Genomic DNA, 20,756 nt, shown 5'->3' on the forward strand with positions numbered 1-20,756 from the left:
ATCTCCAAACAGATATACATTTAGGTTGGCATATTGAGTAGTAACACACTCCATGGTTTGACAATGCCAGATATAAGTATCCCGAGGTGATTGTGGAGGTATATAAACACCACCAATAATGAACTTAGTCCCATTACACTGGCATAGAATCAGAATTTGCTCAATACGGTCCTCTTGAATAGAAATGCACTGTGATTGTATACTATCACTGACAAATATCAGAATACCACCTCCACTCAACTTACTGCTAGTTCGATAGCTTCTGTCACATCTGAAGACCCTGAAACCCTTGCACGTCAGTTCAGCATCTACAATACTGTCATTCAAATTGCTCTCCACCAATATAATTATATCATAAGAACAGGACATAATACTACTGAGTAATGGTTGAATCTTCGTACGAAGACCTCCAACATTTTGGTAAAACACAGTTAATGGGGTTGAAGTAAGTTTTTTTGTTTGGACTCTACAACCACTGAAACACCTCTACGATACTGAATAATCAGGTTTTCCTCACCAGCAGATTTTCTATCTAATAAAGACTTCTTAGATTCCTTATATGCATCCTGTTCCATCTTAGTCTGGTCATTAGACAGTTTGTATGGCATCCCACGAAGCTTACCCTTACATTTAAGGGCCGTCTTAACAGTAGTAGCAGTGCATATCAGTTTAACCGGTCTAGTGCGATTAGAAACTTTACCTACCCTAAGTACACGACTTATGGTTGCAACTTCTTGCTGCAGACCTAGCTTCTGGAATACCTCTTGAACCAGATTTTTGTCGTGTAATATACGATCGTTCAAATTAGTCGATGTAGATTCTGGAATATTGTAAATCATAAGATTATTTGCTCTTTCCAAACGCTGTTGGACAGCGTTTTGAAGAGTAAAACAAAATCGCATTTGCTCCTTTAAATTAAATCGTGAGGTGGTCAAAATGTTTATTGATATTAAAATATTGAAATTTTGACATCTTTCTATCAAGTGGCTTCTGACAATCTTCTGTAATACTAATTCTTCTATTAATGTCCCTCATTCTTATACAAGTTCTTGATCTACATATGCGCAATAACTAAAAGTATTGGAAAGCGCCGCCATAGTTTTTTTAGCCAAACTTTGCAAAATCTGAGTAGTATGTAAAAGGGCGCTATACAATATTCGCGTTTAATAGACGAACAATGCAAGTACCGATTCCAGTGTGACGTAGCTGCGTAGGCGATTATAATTTACGAACGATATTTGGCATACCGTTTCTCTGTGTTTCGAGCATCTTCGTTTACCACCCAAGATTATTCTATATTCTATACTCTTGGGTTATAGAAAACAAAAAGATTCTAAATTAACCTATTATTTCTAACCTACAAAATAGCAAATCATAATAGGTTAAGAAAAATAAGTGTCAAATTTATTTTGATATCCTCACTAGTTGAAAAGGGGATAATTAAAGGTGATTTGAAATATTCATAGTGAGGGGTAAGTATATACTTTATTGTCTAGTTATGACTAGACAATATTTACATTATAGTATATATTTTTTTAAGCTTTATTGAAGTCACAATGGATTCAAAAAAAAGAATATTAGTAAATAATGTCATTAATTTTCTAAGAGATGAGCTAAGTGGCAATAGTCTAAGTGATGAAAAGAAAGAGTCACTTGAGGTAGCAATCCAATGCTTGGAGACAGCTTTTGAAGTAGAAAATGGCGAATGTATTGAAAAAGTTGACCTCTTATCTCTGATATCAGAAAAGCAGACAGTTGTAGTTACTGAGGAGCAGAAAGCTAAGGCTGAAGAACATAAAAATAAGGGAAATACTTTAATGAAGGATGGTCTATATCTAGAAGCTATAGATGAATATACTAAGTAATATTATTTTATTTTACTAATTCTTCATCTTTCATTTATGTGTATAGGTATTAATTGCTGCAATTTCATGAAAAAGCTTAGACACTTGCATGTTTATGTTATCTTCTTTATTTTATGAAAGAATTTAATAATTTAGGAATTGTTAGCCAAAAGAAAATATGACTATTCTCAGATTCCTTAGATATTTTGAAAATATTCCTATATTCCTCAACCGGTGTGAAGTTAGCAGCCAATAGTTTTAGCAGCCAATTTGACTTTGCGTGAAGTTATCAGCTATTTTTTGGCAGGCAAAATTTTATGTACAACCCTACTGCTTGAGGCAGTTTCACCCAAACCACTTCGGACCTGTTTGGCGGATATTTTATGCATAAATGTATTTTAATTAATAACGCATCTACTAAATAATCAGCAATAAATCAAGTTGTACAATAATATTAAGCGCACATGGTCCCTATATAATAACAATTTTTTGTATAATAACCATTACGCCTTACCATCCATCAGAGGGGTGATTCACCCTTATGAATTTATAAATAATATTTTTTTTCTATCAGAAAGAAATTTGCAAAATAACATTAAGCACACATATTCCCCGGTCGCTATTTAGTCACGCAAAAGAACTCATCTCTGTAGACCAGCATGGATTCTTTAGTGGGCGATCTTGTGTTAGTAACTTATCCTGTCTGTCTAGCCACATCGGTGGATCACTTCATGTTAATACTCAAGTCAATGTTATTTATACCGACTTCCAAAAAGCCTTTGATCGGATAGATCACTATATTTTGCTGCATAAATTAACTCATTATGGTTTTTCAGGGAGATTATTTAATTTATTTCATTCCTACTTGATTGGTAGATCTCGATATGTTGAATATGAGGGCTTTAAATCGAAACTTTTTAACGTAACGTCGTTCATAATTAGAAGTTCTCAGAGTTTTACTTTGGAATCTACATTAAGACTGTTTTTCTGTTGCTTTGTGAGATCAAAACTGGAGTTTGGCTGCATTATATGAAACCCGCTCAGAATCAGAATCATGTTGGTCTCCTTGAATCTGTCCAGCATAGATTTGCTAAGTTTTTGGCCTTCAGGCAGGATGGCATATATCCTGTAAGAGGGTTTGATCATCGGCAACTATTGGAACGCTTCAATCTTACATCTTACATCCTTACATCCCTTACATCTTACATCTTACATCCCTTACATCTTACATCCCTTACATCTCAGAAGAATGATCTTCTCTGTAAAATTCCTGCATGGGTTACTGAATGGATTCATTGATAGTCCTATACTTCTTTCTGGTGTACGTTTCATGGTGCCTAGGCTTAATGCTAGACATCCCCTAACATTCTTTCTGCCTAGGCCTCATACTAACATCCTGTTGAAATCGCCACTTTATACAATATGCGCTATATTTAATTGGATCTGTCACATGTGCGATATAAATTTCTCTCCGGTTCATGTGATTGTCGATATCTTGGTGGATCATTACTCTTCGGATTAAGACCCATGTGTTTAAGTTATAGTTAGTAGGTATATTGCAGTTAATTTAATTTAATTTTGTTGAATATGTGATTATCTTGTTAAACTTTTATAATTGGGTTTTTATATCATATTAATAGTTATTTATTCTAATTTTTTGGATAACTTTTGAGATTGTGACTTTATTTTACTTTTTTTCTTTTCTTTTCATTCTTTTAGGTTTGTTTGTGTGGGTTTTTTTTAACTATATTTTTCATTGTTTTGCAACTGTTTCCTGTTATTGGGCAAGTCGCCTGTTGGCAATAAAGGCTTATTATTATTATTATTATATAATAACAATTTTTTGTATACTAACCATTACCCCTTACCACCCATCAGAGGGGTGGTTCACCCTTATAAATTTAATAATAATATTTTTCCAAACGTGCGAAGTGGTTGGGGTAAAACTGCCTCCGATCCGTAAAAGATAAAAAGACATTGTATTCTACCTCACGCAGTAGGTTCGTACATAAAATTTTGGCTGCCAATAAATAGCTACTAACTTCACGCAAAAATCAAATTTGCTGCTAAAACTTTTGGCTGCAAAAAATTGGCTGCTAACTTCACACCGGTTATTCCTAAAGTCATAACTGAACTTTTCGAGTAATTCCTGAATTTTTCAAACCAAATTTAAGTTACCAACCTTACTTAATTTACAAAATCTTATTTTTTATCATCATTCTGTAATGTGTGTTCATCATCATTATTTAACATTTGCATGTTATTTTTTTTTACTTGCATGGGAAATATAGCAACATTCGACCTTGAAAATGTTATATAGTTTAAATTATATCAGCACTTAAAATTTGCATTAGCATGGTGTAAATCATGTTTTTTTACCTTTAAGGGGCTATAAGAATGATTTTAACATTTAAAATTTTAAAATTTAAACCTATTGTATCAAACCAAAAAAATATAGCAAGCATATGTCTTGCGGCTCAAATTCACAAGACTGGTTCATTGATTTAGAATCAGAAATTTTATGAAAGGTATCATCTTACGTTAATATGTATAGATAGTTTTATAACAAAGAACGACTACTACCATCTTTTGCATTTTCATTGATTTAAAAAAAAAGTGTAAAAATAAATGGAGTAGATATCATTAGACATAAAAATTTTAAACTCTGGGCTAACACAAAATCTATTGAGCTTTTATTATTGCTTATTTATATATTATTTATTTATTTATTTATTTATTCAATAAATTTGCATTAAGCATATGTATAAAGAAAGTGCCAATCTTCAGGGAAAATTTACATTATGTTATCGCTAATGATACTACTTCACTCAAGAATACTCATATAGAGGGTTTTTGCTACAACTTGTTTGTGTCAGTGATGGTTGTAAGCAAAAGTTTATTGACTTGATCTTGATGTTCCCAAATGTTTTCAGAAATTCCAATTGTTCTTTATAGACAAATACCATATTTAACTTTTTGTAATTTATTACCAAGAAAATTCAATAAAATGCAACCAATCTACTTCAATACCACATTACCATTACCAACCCCAAAGCCTCTAACATTTGTCATAAAAAAACCATGATCTTCATAGCCTCAGGAAAATCAGTGTAAGTTCAGTTGACATGAGAAGCCTGTTTCATAGCAGTAAAAATTAGATTAAATGAATCAGTTCAAAAACTATCCAACTGTACTATCTACTGGTGATGTTCTTGCAAGTTGATAGTCTAAAAGGCTGATTGAATTCATCAGTTGCACACAGTAATTGACTATCAGGCAAGTCAAATAGAACACCAACACATATTTTCTCTCATGCTGAATACATGTTGGTGTTCTATTTGACTTTCCTGATATAAAAAGCTGATACTTTAATTTTGCTGATGACCAAGTAATCACATATATAATCAGTGGGTCAAATCTTATACAAGTGAATTTATTATAAATGTGGATTTACAGGATTAGCAATGTGAGTTAATTTAACTAACTTGAAAATAAATGTATAGAAAAACAATATACATTGTGCAAAAAAACTCACAAGAGTATACATTTTTTTTCAAAATAAATGAAAACTTAATTGGCAGAACTAATTCTCTGGAATACCTTGGTCTTTTAATTGATGAAAAATTATGTTGGAGGCTACATGTTGGAAAAAAAATCAATGATAAAGACTTTAATAAATAATTAGAGTACTTATAGCTCTACTAACTTTAACAACATTCAGATACTACAAAACAAATGTTTAAAAATTGAGTATAACAAAGATTTACGACATTACAAGTTACATGTCAACAACTCAGTTTTATGCTGAAACTCGGGCAAAACGAATAACATAATTTTTACAACTTAATTAAAGTTTATAAAAGCATGAATCAAACATTAAAGTGTAATGTAGAATCAGTCCCAAATCATCATTTTTTTTTTAAATAAATTTTATTACTGAACTTAAAACAGTTTACAAAACTAATAACAAGTTATTCATTAGGAATATTTTAACATTTAAATTAAATAGTCAGTTAAGTATACATGATAATATAAGCTTAGATAAACTATAAAAAAAAATAACACTTTCAATATTTATCCCTTTAACCCACAAATCAACCCCAAAACAAAAAATACCAAAACTATATTAATTTTCTCCAATATAAAACTTTAGTTTCAACAAAATAGGTCATTGAGACGCATTTTAATTTAAATTTTTGATTTATAAATCAAATCAATTTTTTTTTATTTAATTCCGCCAAATGTTTTTTTTAGTTTTTTTATAAACACACTAGTTTTTTTTATTAAGTTTAAGTTCATTATTTATAATTTTTTTTAATAACTTACATCACTCCAAACTTATTATCTGTTCAACTTTTAAAAATTGGTATGTTTTATAGAATTGAGCAGTAGGAAACGACCTAGGTAAATTATAAAGGTATTTTATAGCCCGATTTTGTAGTCTTTGAAGCTTCTTTACCAGAGTTTTTGTTGTTGATCCCCAAATAGTACCCATGTATTGCAGATGTGATTTAAACAACGCATTCATTATACACCGCTCTTTTCATTTCATCAGACAAATAACTCGCACATCTTTTGATAGCACCACAAGCACTGGACAGTTTCTTCTGTACATGACAGACATCATTTTTGTAATTTAATTCTTCATCAATATACAGTCCAAGGTATTTATAGCAGTCAACTTTTTTAATTAGATTATTGTTTATTTTAATGTCTGTTTCACTTATTTTTTTATTTTTATTCCTAAACACCATATATACAGTTTTGTTTACAATTATTTTTAAATTATTTCTTAATAACCATTTGTGATATCTGGCTAGACACACATTTGTTTCCTTGACTAATGTTTTAAGACACTCACCGACAAACAGCAAAACGGTATCATCAGCAAAAGTTATGTATCTACATTTAAGGGTGGCTTTTGACAGACTGTGCACGTAAATAAGGTAGAGCAGCGGACCTAGGACAGATCCCTGTGGTACACCCATGATAGTCTCTTTGGTTTTACTTTCTTTGTTGTTCACACACTTGTATACTGTTTACGTTTCACCAGATAAGATTCTATTAATTTATAGCCAACGCCTCTAAAGCCCATCGACAACAGTTTCTTAAGCAGTATCTTAATATTAACCGTGTCGAAAGCTTTTTGAAGATCAATGAACACTGCTAACACATGACATTTCTCATCCAGAGCTTCTGTTATATGATCCTGTAGTTCAATCACTGCCGCCTCCGTATTGCTAGATTTCTGGAATCCATATTGTTGTGGATCAAATTTAAAAGTTTTTCTATAAATTTCCTTCTATAAATAATCCTTCTTTTGATTAGTTTCTCGGCAATTTTAGATAGTTCCAAGTTTTTGTTATTTTCAATTTCGTGTTTGTGACCCAATATCTTCAATATTGCGGACAAAATTTTGTTGATTCTAGTTTGCCCACAATAACACCTACAATTTAACCCATGTTAAAAATAATTCTACGCTCCTATTTTAATTATAACTTAAGAAACCTAGACTTAGTGTCCTGAGGATGACTTAATATAAGTCGAAACGTCGACATTTAGGTAAACAGGTTTCTGTTTTATTTCTGACCCAACAACCCTCCGCAAAATTTTAGATAGTGCTGAAAAAAGAGCTATAGGCCTTTTATTTGTTGGTTCATATTGATTTGCTGCTTTATGAATAGGTATGATTTTTGTTACCTTTAAACACTCTGGATAACATCCATTACTAAGCATCTCATTCAACAGGCGAACCAGGATAGGTATTACCAAGGTCTTTACATTTATTATATCAGAGGTTGTAATTTCATCACTCATATATATATGTACATGAGCATAATACAAGAATAAAAGAGAACATTAATCTAGATACAATTGAATGCCACTAACCATTCAAAATGCCAACTATTTTCTTACATAACTAAAAATGTATCATACAGTTTTATCAATATTTTAAATTATTTAAACAGATGTTATGTTTAACATTTTCCGCAACCAGAGACTGAATCGGGGTATAGTGTTACTACTTTGTGATAATAAATGTATTATAAGATTTTTATATCGGATTTCTCTAGAGTATTATTGGATAACAGTCTATAAATATAATGTGAATATATTTAAAGTAAAAAAAATCTGAAAGTGCAAATAACGAGGACATAGCGATCACCAAAAACTGATACATGCATGTGTATGCAGACCACAATGATATAACTTGTATGCGGATGTATCTGCGGGATGTTACCATATAAGAATATATGTGAATATTAAAAAATATATTTTTAATACCTTAAAAATATCTAATACAAAAGTTAATTACTTATAAACTGTCATATAATAAACTAATGAATACTAAATCATAGAAAAATTTAATAAAAGGTCTAGCTTAGCAACTTTTCTGAAAATTGCACTTAAAATTATAAGAAAAGACTTAAAATGTATGTTACATTACCAGGAACAATATTCCGAGTGCGGAAGAGCATATTTACAAGTTTTTTTTTCAAGAAAATATGGAAAATTCACAAAAAAAATATAAAAAGATCACAGACAATACTTTCTGAAAATCACACCTGAGATCGTAGGAAAAGGCTTAAAATGTGTGTAATTCCACCTTAACCCGTCCAAATCCAACCCAACCCAACTGTAGAAGCATAGAAAAACAAATTTTAGAGAATTTATATTACTGTAAAACACTTACTCATTATCGTGAATTGATATTATAGAACGTTTCCTCACATTTTAGTGTTAAGATTAGACCCTATTTTTCTAATTTTTATATTTTTAAGTGCAGCTTTCAGAAAAGTTGGTAAAAGTATAATTCCAGGTACTTAATTAAAAGCTTTAAATATTAAAACAACTTTAAAAAAAAAATCTACTTGAAAATTCGCTACTCCATAGGAATATTGTTTCCAGTAAAATTACACACATTTTAGGCGAGATTTTCATAAAAGTTGCTAGATTACACGTTTACCAATAAAAAAAGAAAGAGCACATAAAATATATTACAGAAATGACGTAATTTACAGTATATTAAAGTAAAGTGTGCTCAAAAAATTCAGAGAGTGTACAAAAAAGAAACTTAATAGCGAACAGTTTCTACTTCGTTTGTTGTTTGTTCGCAATTTGTTTTTCTACAGTTTTTTTACTGTGTAGAAAAAGTTCGCAGGCAGTGAGTGCACTCTTTAGTTTTGCCTTAAAATCTGTACAGTTTGACTTATTCTTATTAAGGATCCCTCTTATTGTGGAGGTGATTTTCGGCATGACGAAATTTTAGGGATATTATTCCTGGCCCATTCTATATTTCTGTTATTCGAGTCGTTCGGATGTAAAGTTAGTTTGAGATACTTTTTTTTGTATTTTTCCTATTTACTTGCATCCTCACATTTAATGAACTTGTTATAATTCTGAAGACATGGCACAGTGTAATATATAAACTCATAACTGTTAAAATCCTTAAGAATCAAAAGTATCGCGACAGGATAAGCCAAAGGGTAATCAAAATTTGGCTCTAATAATCCTCTTTTGACAAACAAGAACGTTGCCAATAAAGTTGTAGTAGAGCAAATTCTGGAACACAGTTTAGAACACACAGTGTGAATCTGTCCCAAATAAGATGAGCTAGAAAGTTGAAGGATTCTTTTTGAACCAGACTTCTCTATTTATCCACAATAAGTAAACTAAATCCTATGACTCTTTTGGGAGTATAAATTAGAAAATTAGTTTTGGTATCACGTAGAGATTGTTTACACATCTATTAGCCTTTACACAAAAAGAAACATAATTAGTTTTGCCTATTACGTCAGAAGTATCCTGTCTCATGGTCTGTATTCAACATCATGAATAAATGAGGTAAATTAATAAATGTTAAATACATGATTAGATTGACGCCTGACAGATATCTTGATCTTGTATCTGAATGACACATTTTTAGACAGATTTTAAATATTTTTTTAAAAGTTTTGAGACCCTAACCAACATCTAACCTACTTTAACCCTTAACCCGCCATGTGGCGTCTAACAGACTACTCAATAAATTTAATTGACTGTATTTCTTAAAACGAAGCGCCCCCAACACTTGTCACCCCACCTAATCCTTCTACTATTGGTCCATTATATATCGCCTGACTGGCATTGTTTTATGTCCTTGTGCAAATAAACTATTTCGGTCAGTTAATTCAGCGTAGTCTCCTAGACGCCACATGTTCGTTTGTGTTAGAAACATCGTGTGATCTGATATGGCCGGTCCGTCGAAAAGAATCCGTTTTGAGAATAATAAGTTTGAAGAAACTGTTCTACATTGGTATAATGAAGTTGATAGTGGTGAGAGTGATGTTGACAGTGCGCCAGAAGATGAAGTTATTGAATCTGAACACGACACGGCTTCTGACTTTTCTAAAGAAGACTGTAATGAAAGTGATGAAGATAAAAATACTGCTGATTCTGAAGTTATGGAAGGAGAAAAGAAATATTTTTACGGAAAAAAACCGTTTTAGGTGGTGCACTAGTGAGATAATTCCTTCGTCGCGCGTAAGAAAACACAACATAGTCATGAAGGTCCCAACTGTAAAAGAAAGAGCTTGCGACCTAGGTAACAGCGCAAGTCCTACCTCGGTATGGAACCTATTTTTGTCCGACGATATTTTAGAACAGATAATTATATGGACAAATCACAAACTTTTCCAAATACGTTCAAACCACAAGGATAAAAACAGTATCAGCCATGTAAGAGATTTAGATAAAATCGAATTGAAAGCTTTCCTAGGTTTGTTGATTTACACATCGGTATTCAAATCGAACCATGAAAATATAAAAACAATTTTTGCTACCGATGGATCGGGCGGAGGGATATTCCGGGCAGTAATGAGCCAAAATAGATTTGCAATTCTATTAGCTGCTCTGAGATTTGATAACCCTGAGACAAGAATTTATCATAAGGAAAAAGACCCAACAGCAGCAATTTCTGAAATTTTTACGAAGTACATTAAAAACTGTCAAGACTTTTATTGTATGGGAGGATCAATGACAATTGATGAGATGCTCGTTAGTTTTAGGGGAAGAACTCATTTCAAAATGTACATGCCTGCCAAACCCTGTAAATATGGCATAAAGCTTATGTGTCTCACTGATGCTAGGACGAGTTATCTTTGTAATGCTTATATTTACTGTGGGAAAGGATCCGATGGATTTGGACTAAGTGCAGAAGAACAGGAGTTTTCTAAACCGACCCAGGCTGTTATACGCCTCGCTAAACCTTTTTTTGGGAGCAATCGGAATATAACAGCTGATAATTGGTTTACCTCCATGGAGCATGTAGATGCTCAAAAATAAATTTACCTACGTCGGAATAGTTAGGAAAAATAAAAGAGTTCTTGCGAAACAAAAAGAGAAAATTAGGATCATCATTATACGGATTTCGAGAAGAGGTGAGGTCACCATGGTTTCCCATGTGAGTAAGCCTGGAAAATCGGTAGTCTTAGTTTCTTCTATGCATGATAAGGAATTTACCGATCCGGAAACACAAAAGCCAGAAATCATTGCCTATTATATTCGGAACAAGGGAGGTGTAGATACAATTGACGAAAAGTGTTCTAAAAGTTCTTCAAGTCGACGCACCCGTAGATGGCCGCTTGCGATATTCTTCCGTATACTTGACATTTCTGTAATAAATTCGTATATTTTACATCAATGTTTTAAGGACAACATAGCAGTTCGGGAAAAATCAGTGTTTGCAAAAGAACTAGCAGCTGACTTAGTTCGGAAAAACATGGAGAGGCGCCAGAAAAATCCTCGAGTACCTCGCGATATACGCAGCACTATTATTAGAATTTTGGGAATACCGGAAGTAAATCAACTACAAGCAGAAGAGGATCTAGTGCTTCAAAAACGCAAGGGATGTTACTTATGTCCACGAGCAAAACATCGCATGACAAAATATTTATGTCTGCAGTGTAAACGTGCAATTTGCTTACAATATTTGAAACCATTATGTGATATGTGTATAAACAAACGAAATATTTAGCTCTTGCTACAAGGCAACTTGGTTAGGTTTAATTGATTTTTAAGTTGGATTATATAATATACTACTTTTTCAACAAAGTTGTCCAAAAATATTACAATATTTTCACTTTTTTTTGTATAAGCCGAATTTAAATTTTCTTTAGAGTAAATATTGTGTTTAAGTTTATTAATATTACTATAATTGCATTAAATATCATTATTTTTAGTAGAAGTAAGCTCATTTCAAAATTCCAAAAATAAAGTAAAAAAAAACGCGCGTCATTTTGTTTATTTTTGATAAGCAGTCTGTCAGACGACACATGGCTGTTTATGCAAAAAATTCTCCCATGGTGGGTTAAGGGTTAAGAACGAAGCTTTTGTTACTTCGCGCGAAACAAATTTCTAGGAAATGCAATGAAAAAACTAGATTTTTTCAGTTTTATCGCTTTTATTTCTACACTGTTAATATGAATAATGCTCATTGTGAGATCAGATGAACATAAATCGATTACTCATAAACATTATTCATTTTACTACAACATACCAAAGCCTTTTTTTTTAATTATTACGAGTGTACTTTTTTTTTCCTAAATTATTCGTATTAAATGTGTTATAGAAAAAAATCATTTAAATAAAAGTAATTTCGATACAGTCAATGAGCGACTTTATTGCACTATTTGTCTATACAGTGTTTTTACTCGTGAGACTTGACAATATATATTTCTGATAATCATGAATCTAGGAGATGGTTTCATGGTATCCGCCAGTTGGTTACCTGTTATGGAATATATTTTAATATTACCATATTTGTATTAATCTGTTTTCTTGTAAAATGATCCTTGATATCAATGTGTTTGGTTCGTTTATGAAAAACAGGATTATTTGCCATTGCTATACAACCGTTTTTATCTTATTAAGGCATAAAGCTTTTCGTACGTCCTCAAAAAGAGCCATCTACTTTGCTTGTGTAGACGAGGTAGCTACAGAATATTGACCCTTGGTCTTTCAAGAAACTGTACAATTTCCAAATAATTTTAAAATATATCCGGTTCTACTTCTGCGATCTGCTTCATCATTTTCTCAATCAGAATCTACATCTAAAACAAAAATATTATTATAATTTATAATCACTTTATTTATAAACTAATTTCACTTCAAGTGTATCTCTTATGTATCTACGATACTTCTTTATTTTTTGATTTTAGTACCTTAATAAATTTATGGCTGTACATAAATCTGGTCGGATATAAAGAATTAAATATATTAAGCATCCTACAAGAAATAATTAAGTTTATTTGGTAAAGGTATATTAACCAGTTTGCAATCGGCCATATTAAGTTTAACTATACGGCTTTAAAATATGAATTCTGATCTAAAAAAATTTATTTTTATTTCAGTATACTTTAATACCTACGAAGCATTTTATTTCATGCATATAATAATAATAATAATAACTTTTATTAATTCCCAATACAATTATTAATTCAATATTGACATTACTGTAAAAGAAATAATAATATAATTATGCAGGATTAAATGGCCTATTTTTCAACATCCTACTAATTAAGTAGAGGCTGTTGAAACCACGAAGTAAACTGTTTAGTTATTTTAAAATTTTTCTATAATCATATATATAAGAATCTATTTACAAAATAAAGAGGGAGAAAGAGAGAGAGAAAAGAAGGCGTAAAGAAGAGAAAAAGACTAGATGACACCATATGCCTCTATTTCCATATTAAACTGACTAATTAAATATTTTTTTATATAGGTCATATGTCTATCATCTAGGGCAATTAATACGTCATCGATATACAGGGTGCGGCAGAGGAATAGGATGTTTTTGAAATAATCATAAAATCATTAGTTTTTGCGTTAGGGAAAATTTATTGGTAGACCAAGATACACAAAGACATATCATTTGATAATACTTGGATGGACTTTCAGTTGTGGGAAAGAATATCAGGCATATGGTGACCGTTCCCATCAACACATTTTTGAAGGCGTTGGCGGAAACTAGCCGCGACTTTTTGCAACAAATCTCTATTGATTCCACTAATTTCCTGGCAGATTGCATTTTTCAATTCATCTAATGTACGAGGATTATATCTTTGCATAGACGCGGGACTTGAGGTACCCCCATAAAAAGAAATCACACATGGACATGTCCGGGGACCGAGGAGGCTATAAAACGTCACCGACTCTTGAAATTAAATGGTTGGCAAGCAAAGGAAGAAGAAGAGCCATGGATGCCCTGGCGGTGTGTGCTGTGGCTCAATCTTGCTGAAACCACAAACGGTCACAGTCAATACGTCTTCTTTCTAACTCGAGGATAAAGAAAAGTTTGGCCCTTTATGCCGCACCCTGTATAATAACCACAGATAGATTTTTTATTTATATCCCCTATATTTAAAAATATAAAAAAGAGTCTACTTCGGTATTTTTGAAGTGTTTTTTTAATACATCATCAAAACTTGCAAACCAAATCTTGCTGACAATTTTAAACCTGATAATTATTGATTTAAATCAGTATCCGGTTTAAAACAGTCAGCAAGATTACAGACTTGATTCTGTATAGCTATGAAACCTTCGGGTATACGCATATAAATTTCTCCATTTATAATGCTGGTTAGATAAGCTGTAAAAATCAATTTTATTCATTAGCTAGAATTATTGACAGTCGAAAAGTTGAGATTCGAGCCACCGGTGCAAAAGTTTCATTTTAATCTACTAAATATTGTTGACTTAAACGTCGGGCAAATAACTTTGCTTTATATCTCTGTGGATTTCCATAGATAGCCTTTTTAATCTTAAATCTCCACTTACAATGAACTATACCTTTATTTAAAGGTTTATCGACTGACGACCATGTATTGAATGTCCTTTCAAATTTAACATTTCAGTTTTTAATGGTTGATGAATCTTCACACTTACAATTAATAAATTGTCTTGTAACTTACCCTCTATTATTATTTCGTTGTTATTAATATTACGTGGTTATATAGTACTTTTGCAATGAAGATTTTAAGTGGGTGATCCAACTGTCTGTATGTTGTAAATAAACTTGCCTGATTTACCATATGATCTGTGTGGCTGATTTACTTGCTGGCAGAATCGGATTCCCCATCCTAAAAGCAAAACCCTTTTCACAATATGGTGCAATACGAATTATTTGTGAAGTACGTTCGCGAGATTCTTTCCTTTTTTGTTGATTTCTTTTATGAAAATCACAGTCTTTGATTGGACGATTTTTATGATCAAAATGTTTACACTTTATATTGTAGCGGTATTGACTTGGAAATTCTCCTATTTGTCGGATTTGACTGAAACCTGATGTTTTGGGTTTATTTAAGATACACTATAATTTTCGGATAGACTAAAGTGATTGAATTATTCGTGCCTCAGAAGATCATGAAACATGCTCCAAAATGTATTAATGCACAAAAGCTTTCATGCAGAAAAATGCAGCCTATTTGAGATATAAAAGATCTGGTTCAGCTGAAGATTACTTCCTTTACTCAAGAATGCTTAATCCAGTTTCTCAAATAGTCTTTTCTACCCTCATCTGCTTTGATTGACTCTTTGTATGTCAATTATGAAGCCATAAGAAAATTATTCTCTTTATTTTGATTTTTATTCAGGCTTTATGTCGCTACGGCTAAAACGACTTGATCTGTTTCTTTCTGAACTGAACTCCCAAGGAAAAGTTTAAAGTTTTGAAGGTGGAAATTAGATATCTATCTTGATATATTTATTAAAACTGTATTTATTTCCTACTATTTATATCGTTTAGAAGACTTGGACTGACCTCCTAGAGGCGAGAACCCCTTATATATTAGGTAGATGTATATGCCGAAACATTCGCCGACTTTCTACGGGTATACCTAGATGTCGCGCGGTTTGCCCACTAATCGCTCCATACTTGTCAAACATACCAGCTCCAGCTGTTAAGATCGCTACAATATATAATTTTTCTTTATAAACTCGTCAATAACTTAATTTCATATGGCCACCTTGTTAGCAATCTCATATTTAGGTATCCATCGAGAAGAACCAGGCTGCTGCAACTCTTTAAACCGAGAGATTCCTATGGCCAATTATGGTCAAACAGCATTTGTGCGAAAGAATGATGAGAATTGATATACATATAGAGCATCTCACTAACCTCCACGTTTTCGGCATTGGACTTAACACTCTTAAAAGACAATTAATTTTTATCATGTTCACGTTGGTGAAATAGCGTTTGAACTGCTTACGACCTTTACGTTTAATGTTTTATACAACTATTGTGCTTAAAGTGTAGACATACTTTGTAGTTTTATATATCGTAAAATCTTTGTATTTTTAATTTTATTTGTATTTCGGTAATTACTTGGATAACGGATACATGGCTGCAGGGTTGAGCTTATGGTGGTGAGCTTTCTACAGATGTGAATAAAGAAAACTTTTATTACCTTAAAAAAAATTACGCTAAAAAATCTATTACGTTCAGTGGATGTTATTGGATGCAAAATTTTTATTGATAATTTTAGCTTTAATATTTTAATCATTTAGATTAAATCGAACTCATTACTGCAACTGTATCAAACCTCATTCATTCAAAATTCATTTTCCCAAAAATCCAGAACCAGCGCTGTCAATGACTTTTCCATTTAGTAATCTTACTCAATTTAACAGAGATGAGAACATAATTATTTATTTTTTCTTTCCAGTATCAGCAGCCAAACAGGCCAATTATAGATACAAAACTATAAAATAAACTTAAACAGTATGGTTTACCCTAATATTTAATATAATTAATAAATTATGCCTTTATAATATCCAAATATTAAAAAAAAGCTAATATTAAAATAATAGCAATATTCTAACTTAAAAAAAGAAAAGCCGAAGGGTATCAGTACTATTTAGATTAACTAAAATTGTTACAAGAATTATAAGAGGAACAAAAACCATCAGTCAGGCGAAGCTACACTTACTTAATCTATATAATGACCATCTATATTCCGTTTAATAAATTTATCATAATATAAATTTTGGCGTATAAGCCAAAAAAAATATATTGAAATTCATATTTTTTATATACTGCGTTGGTGCATAAAAAGTGTTATAAAATAAATTAAATAGTAAGGACAATACTTGTACTTAAACACATTTAAAGTACAGGCCTTTAAATTTTGAGTTAACCAGTTGAATTGTTTAAATATATTATACAGGGTGTTTCAGAAATATGGGCTCAAACTTCTAGGGGTTGTTTAGTGCAACAGTAGAATCCATTTGAGTATAGGAACCCATGTCCGGAAATGTGTTACTACGCCACTACGGCCCTAAGACGCGTTTAAATTTAGAAAAAATATTAATTACTTAAATAGGATCTGATGCATTTATTTTTACCTTTTGTATATGATACCATCACAACAATTGTTCAAAATGTCTTCCTCCAACCTCAATACGCCGATTTAAACGCCGCACATGATTTCGGAGGACTACGCTAAAAATGTGATCCTCGTTTTGAATGATTTTAAATACTGCTGTTATTCGTTCAGTTAAGTCTAGCTCTGATTCTACTGGAGTTTCGTAGACTAAAGACTTTACATGTCCCCACAAGAAAAAATCGAGCGACGTTAAATCGGGTGACCTAGGAGGCCAAGAAACTGCTCCACCTCTGGCAATCCAACGGTGCCCAATCCTCTGAGCCAAATACTCGCGTACTTGTACAGCAAAGTGAGCCGGCGCTCCATCATGCTGAAACCACATTTGCTGTCTAACGTTTAGTGGAACATTTTCAAGGAGTTCTGGGAGAACTTCCTCCAAGAAACGCAGATACATAGGTCCTGTTAACCGTTCCGGTAGAAGGTATGGCCCAACTAAATAATCATCAACAATGCCTACCCATACGTTGACAGACCAACGATTCTGATGTTTTCTTGGAAAAATTGCATAAGGATTTTCTTCGTCCCAAACATGGCTATTCCTACTTTTAAAAATACCGTCTCTCATTGTGAAAGAGGCTTCATCGGTCCACAAAAAATATCGTAAAAAATTTGGTTGTGCAATGATGTGATCCAGAAGCCATCGACAAAATAGAACTCTAGGATGATATTCGGCTGCAGTCATACCTTGAACTTTCTGGAAGTGGTAAGGATGGAGTTGTTGCTCGTGTAGTACCCGCCAGACAGAAGCATTGCTCATATTCATATTCTTAGCGACCTCACGTGTGCTATTTGATGGTTCATCGGCAACTCGCTGAAGCACCTCTTCTTCAAATTCGACCGTTCTTACTTTAGCAATAAATGTTTAAAAATTGTAAGCTATAAAATTTTTAAACATGACATTGAGAATTGACATTGATAAGCGTTGATTTTAAACAATTGTTGTTATGGTATCATGTACAAAAGATAAAAATAAATGCAGCAGATCCTATTTAGGTAATTAATGTTTTTTATAAATTTGAACGCGTCTTAGGGCCGTATTGGCGTAGTGACGCATTTCCGGACATGGGTTCCTATACTCAAATGGATTCTTTTGTTGCATTGAATAACCCCCAGAAGTTTGATCCCATAGTTCTGAAACACCCTGTACAAAAAAATCTCTCTGTTGAAGGGCCGGTAAAAAAAAAAGTGTATAGTTATAAACATATACAGTTATAATTATGTTATTTAAACATGTGAGTTTGAATATTCGTTTTTTTAAGTTTTAAAACATTTTCGGCTTTCTTCCTGTATAGTTCTGGGTAACAAAGAACTGAAGTCTTCAAGGCCTTTCTTTAAAATAATTCTCTATATTTTTTTATTATATTTTCGATACAAAATGATACTAAAACAATAATGCTACTTGTCACACTTTACATATTTTTATTGAGACGCAATTCACGAAGAGGTTAATATAGATTTAGTTTGGATGAAATATCAAAGATATCCTTGCTAAAGTATGATCAGCTTTTGATTTGTGATTTACAAATTATTTAACTATTGCTGCTGTTTCTTTTGATATCATCTCCCTTTCATTATATTCATATGCCTAAAAATTATATGGAGTATTTATGTCATATTTACAAAAAATACATATAAATTCGAGGTAAATAAGTTGATTTCCATTCATTAAAGTATTCAATTGATATGTTTAATTTTGTAAAATTTTAAAAGAATGTTTGCATTTTTAGAGCAATTGAAGCAAATCCCAATAATGCCATTTACTATTGTAACAGAGCAGCAGCATATACAAGGTTACAAAAAGATCAAGAAGCAATTAATGATTGTAATGACGCAATTAAGCTAGATCCAACTTATGGTAAAGCATATGGACGCCAGGGAATTGCTTATTCTAATTTAAATATGCTGGATCGTGCTGTTCAAGCTTACCAGACAGCCCTAAAATATGATCCAACAAATACTATTTATGAAACTAACTTGAAAGTTGCACAAGACAGGCTTATTGCTAGTGGGGGTAGGATTTTTTTAATTTTTAATAGCTTGTAATAAGTTTGTATACTTTCATTTAAATTTGTAGGTGGTGGAGAGCCACAAAATAGGCAGGTTATGGACCAATTTTCTCAATTCATAAATAATCCAGAAGTAATTAATATGGCAAGCAGAATATTAAGCGATCAAAACTTTGATAGCATGTACCATTGCCGTATTTTCTTTAAATTTAATATACAATGATCATTTTTAGGCTCTCTGGATTGTTAGGAAACATGCCAAGTGGGGGCGCAGGAGAAGGAGGGATGCCGGCTACTGTAGAAACAATGTTGCAAGCGTAAGATATTTTCACTTGTCTGCAAATATGTCTTAATTACTCTGTCATAAGCAATTAAGCCACTCACATAACTAAGCCCCCATTTCAGTTTTATTTTCAAACGCTGAATATAAAGATACACACCATTATTCTTTTTGTTTTTAGCGGTCAAGCTTTGGCACAAAGGGCTGCAAATCAAGATCCAGAGTTTTATAGCCGACTAATGAGAAACGTCCAAAGCGCGCCCCAAGGAATGCAGTCAGGCCAGGGGTCTGGAAATTCTAATAATCAGACTAGTGAGCCATCGTCTGAGAAGAAAGATGACGAATCGGCATGAAAAAGGGTTAAGCGCTAGAATCGGCAAATATATATTTTTTTTATAATCTTTTAAAAACTGATTCCGCTTAAAATATATTATCACGACGTCAATTTATTTTTAACTACATTTTGTGTAAATATTTATTAACATGATGCGTATTTTTAATTTTAGTTTCTGCGTAATATGCATATTCTGTTATTGGTACCTGTTTAATCTATGGTAATATGTATTGAAATTCCAATCAGTTTTATTGTTTATATTAGAAAATTTTGCTTTCTACATATTTTTTTATTAACTTTTTTTGTGATGTGTGAGTTGATTTTTTGCTGATCAACTTACAGCGGGTATAACAAATGCGAAATAATGTTATACAAAGTTCTAAAAATCTTTTTACAATATGTAATGTCGTAATTTTAAAAAACTGCAAACCGGAACTAGCGACTTATACAGACGATTATTTTAATTTGTCTAAATAATAGACTAAATAGATGGGCAAAATAAAAAAAGTGAAAATATATATTATTTTCTGCTAATTTAATCGTCTTTCGTATCATCACAACTACCTGGCATGTTTACATCGAAGGCGCTAAGGGACAAGGGTCGCGGCGACCATGTGTAGGATCTGAATCTACTGATAAGCATACCACATCGAGTATAGGTATATTTTCGTTTTGCAAATACTATTTTTTTTTTGGGGAACAGAATATAATACAACTATTGTACCTCAAAAACAGGCCATTATTTCTTATATTAATCAGAAAATAGGCCAAATATATACATGTTAGGGAATTGAATATTACGCTTTGTCCAAAAGAATGGCAACACCGCTTTAATGAGCGCCCTCAGTCGTCTGATAGGTATTTGCTCTT

At 32.2% G+C, this 20,756-nt stretch overlaps 1 protein-coding gene across 1 annotated transcript; it reads left to right on the forward strand.

Moving 5' to 3' along the window:
- Window positions 1-1,304: 1,304 nt before the first annotated feature.
- LOC126749008 (small glutamine-rich tetratricopeptide repeat-containing protein beta-like) lies at window positions 1,305-20,166 on the forward strand. Its single transcript, XM_050458607.1, has 6 exons — window positions 1,305-1,472; window positions 1,541-1,861; window positions 18,994-19,277; window positions 19,341-19,455; window positions 19,506-19,589; window positions 19,734-20,166. Exons 2-6 carry the CDS (start codon window positions 1,557-1,559, stop codon window positions 19,903-19,905), a joined length of 960 nt encoding a protein of 319 aa, XP_050314564.1. The 5' UTR covers window positions 1,305-1,472; window positions 1,541-1,556; the 3' UTR covers window positions 19,906-20,166.
- The last annotated feature ends 590 nt before the right edge of the window (window positions 20,167-20,756 follow it).

The sequence above is a fragment of the Anthonomus grandis genome, chromosome 22, assembly GCF_022605725.1.
Source record: "Anthonomus grandis grandis chromosome 22, icAntGran1.3, whole genome shotgun sequence".
In the NCBI taxonomy this organism is placed as follows: domain Eukaryota; kingdom Metazoa; phylum Arthropoda; class Insecta; order Coleoptera; family Curculionidae; genus Anthonomus; species Anthonomus grandis.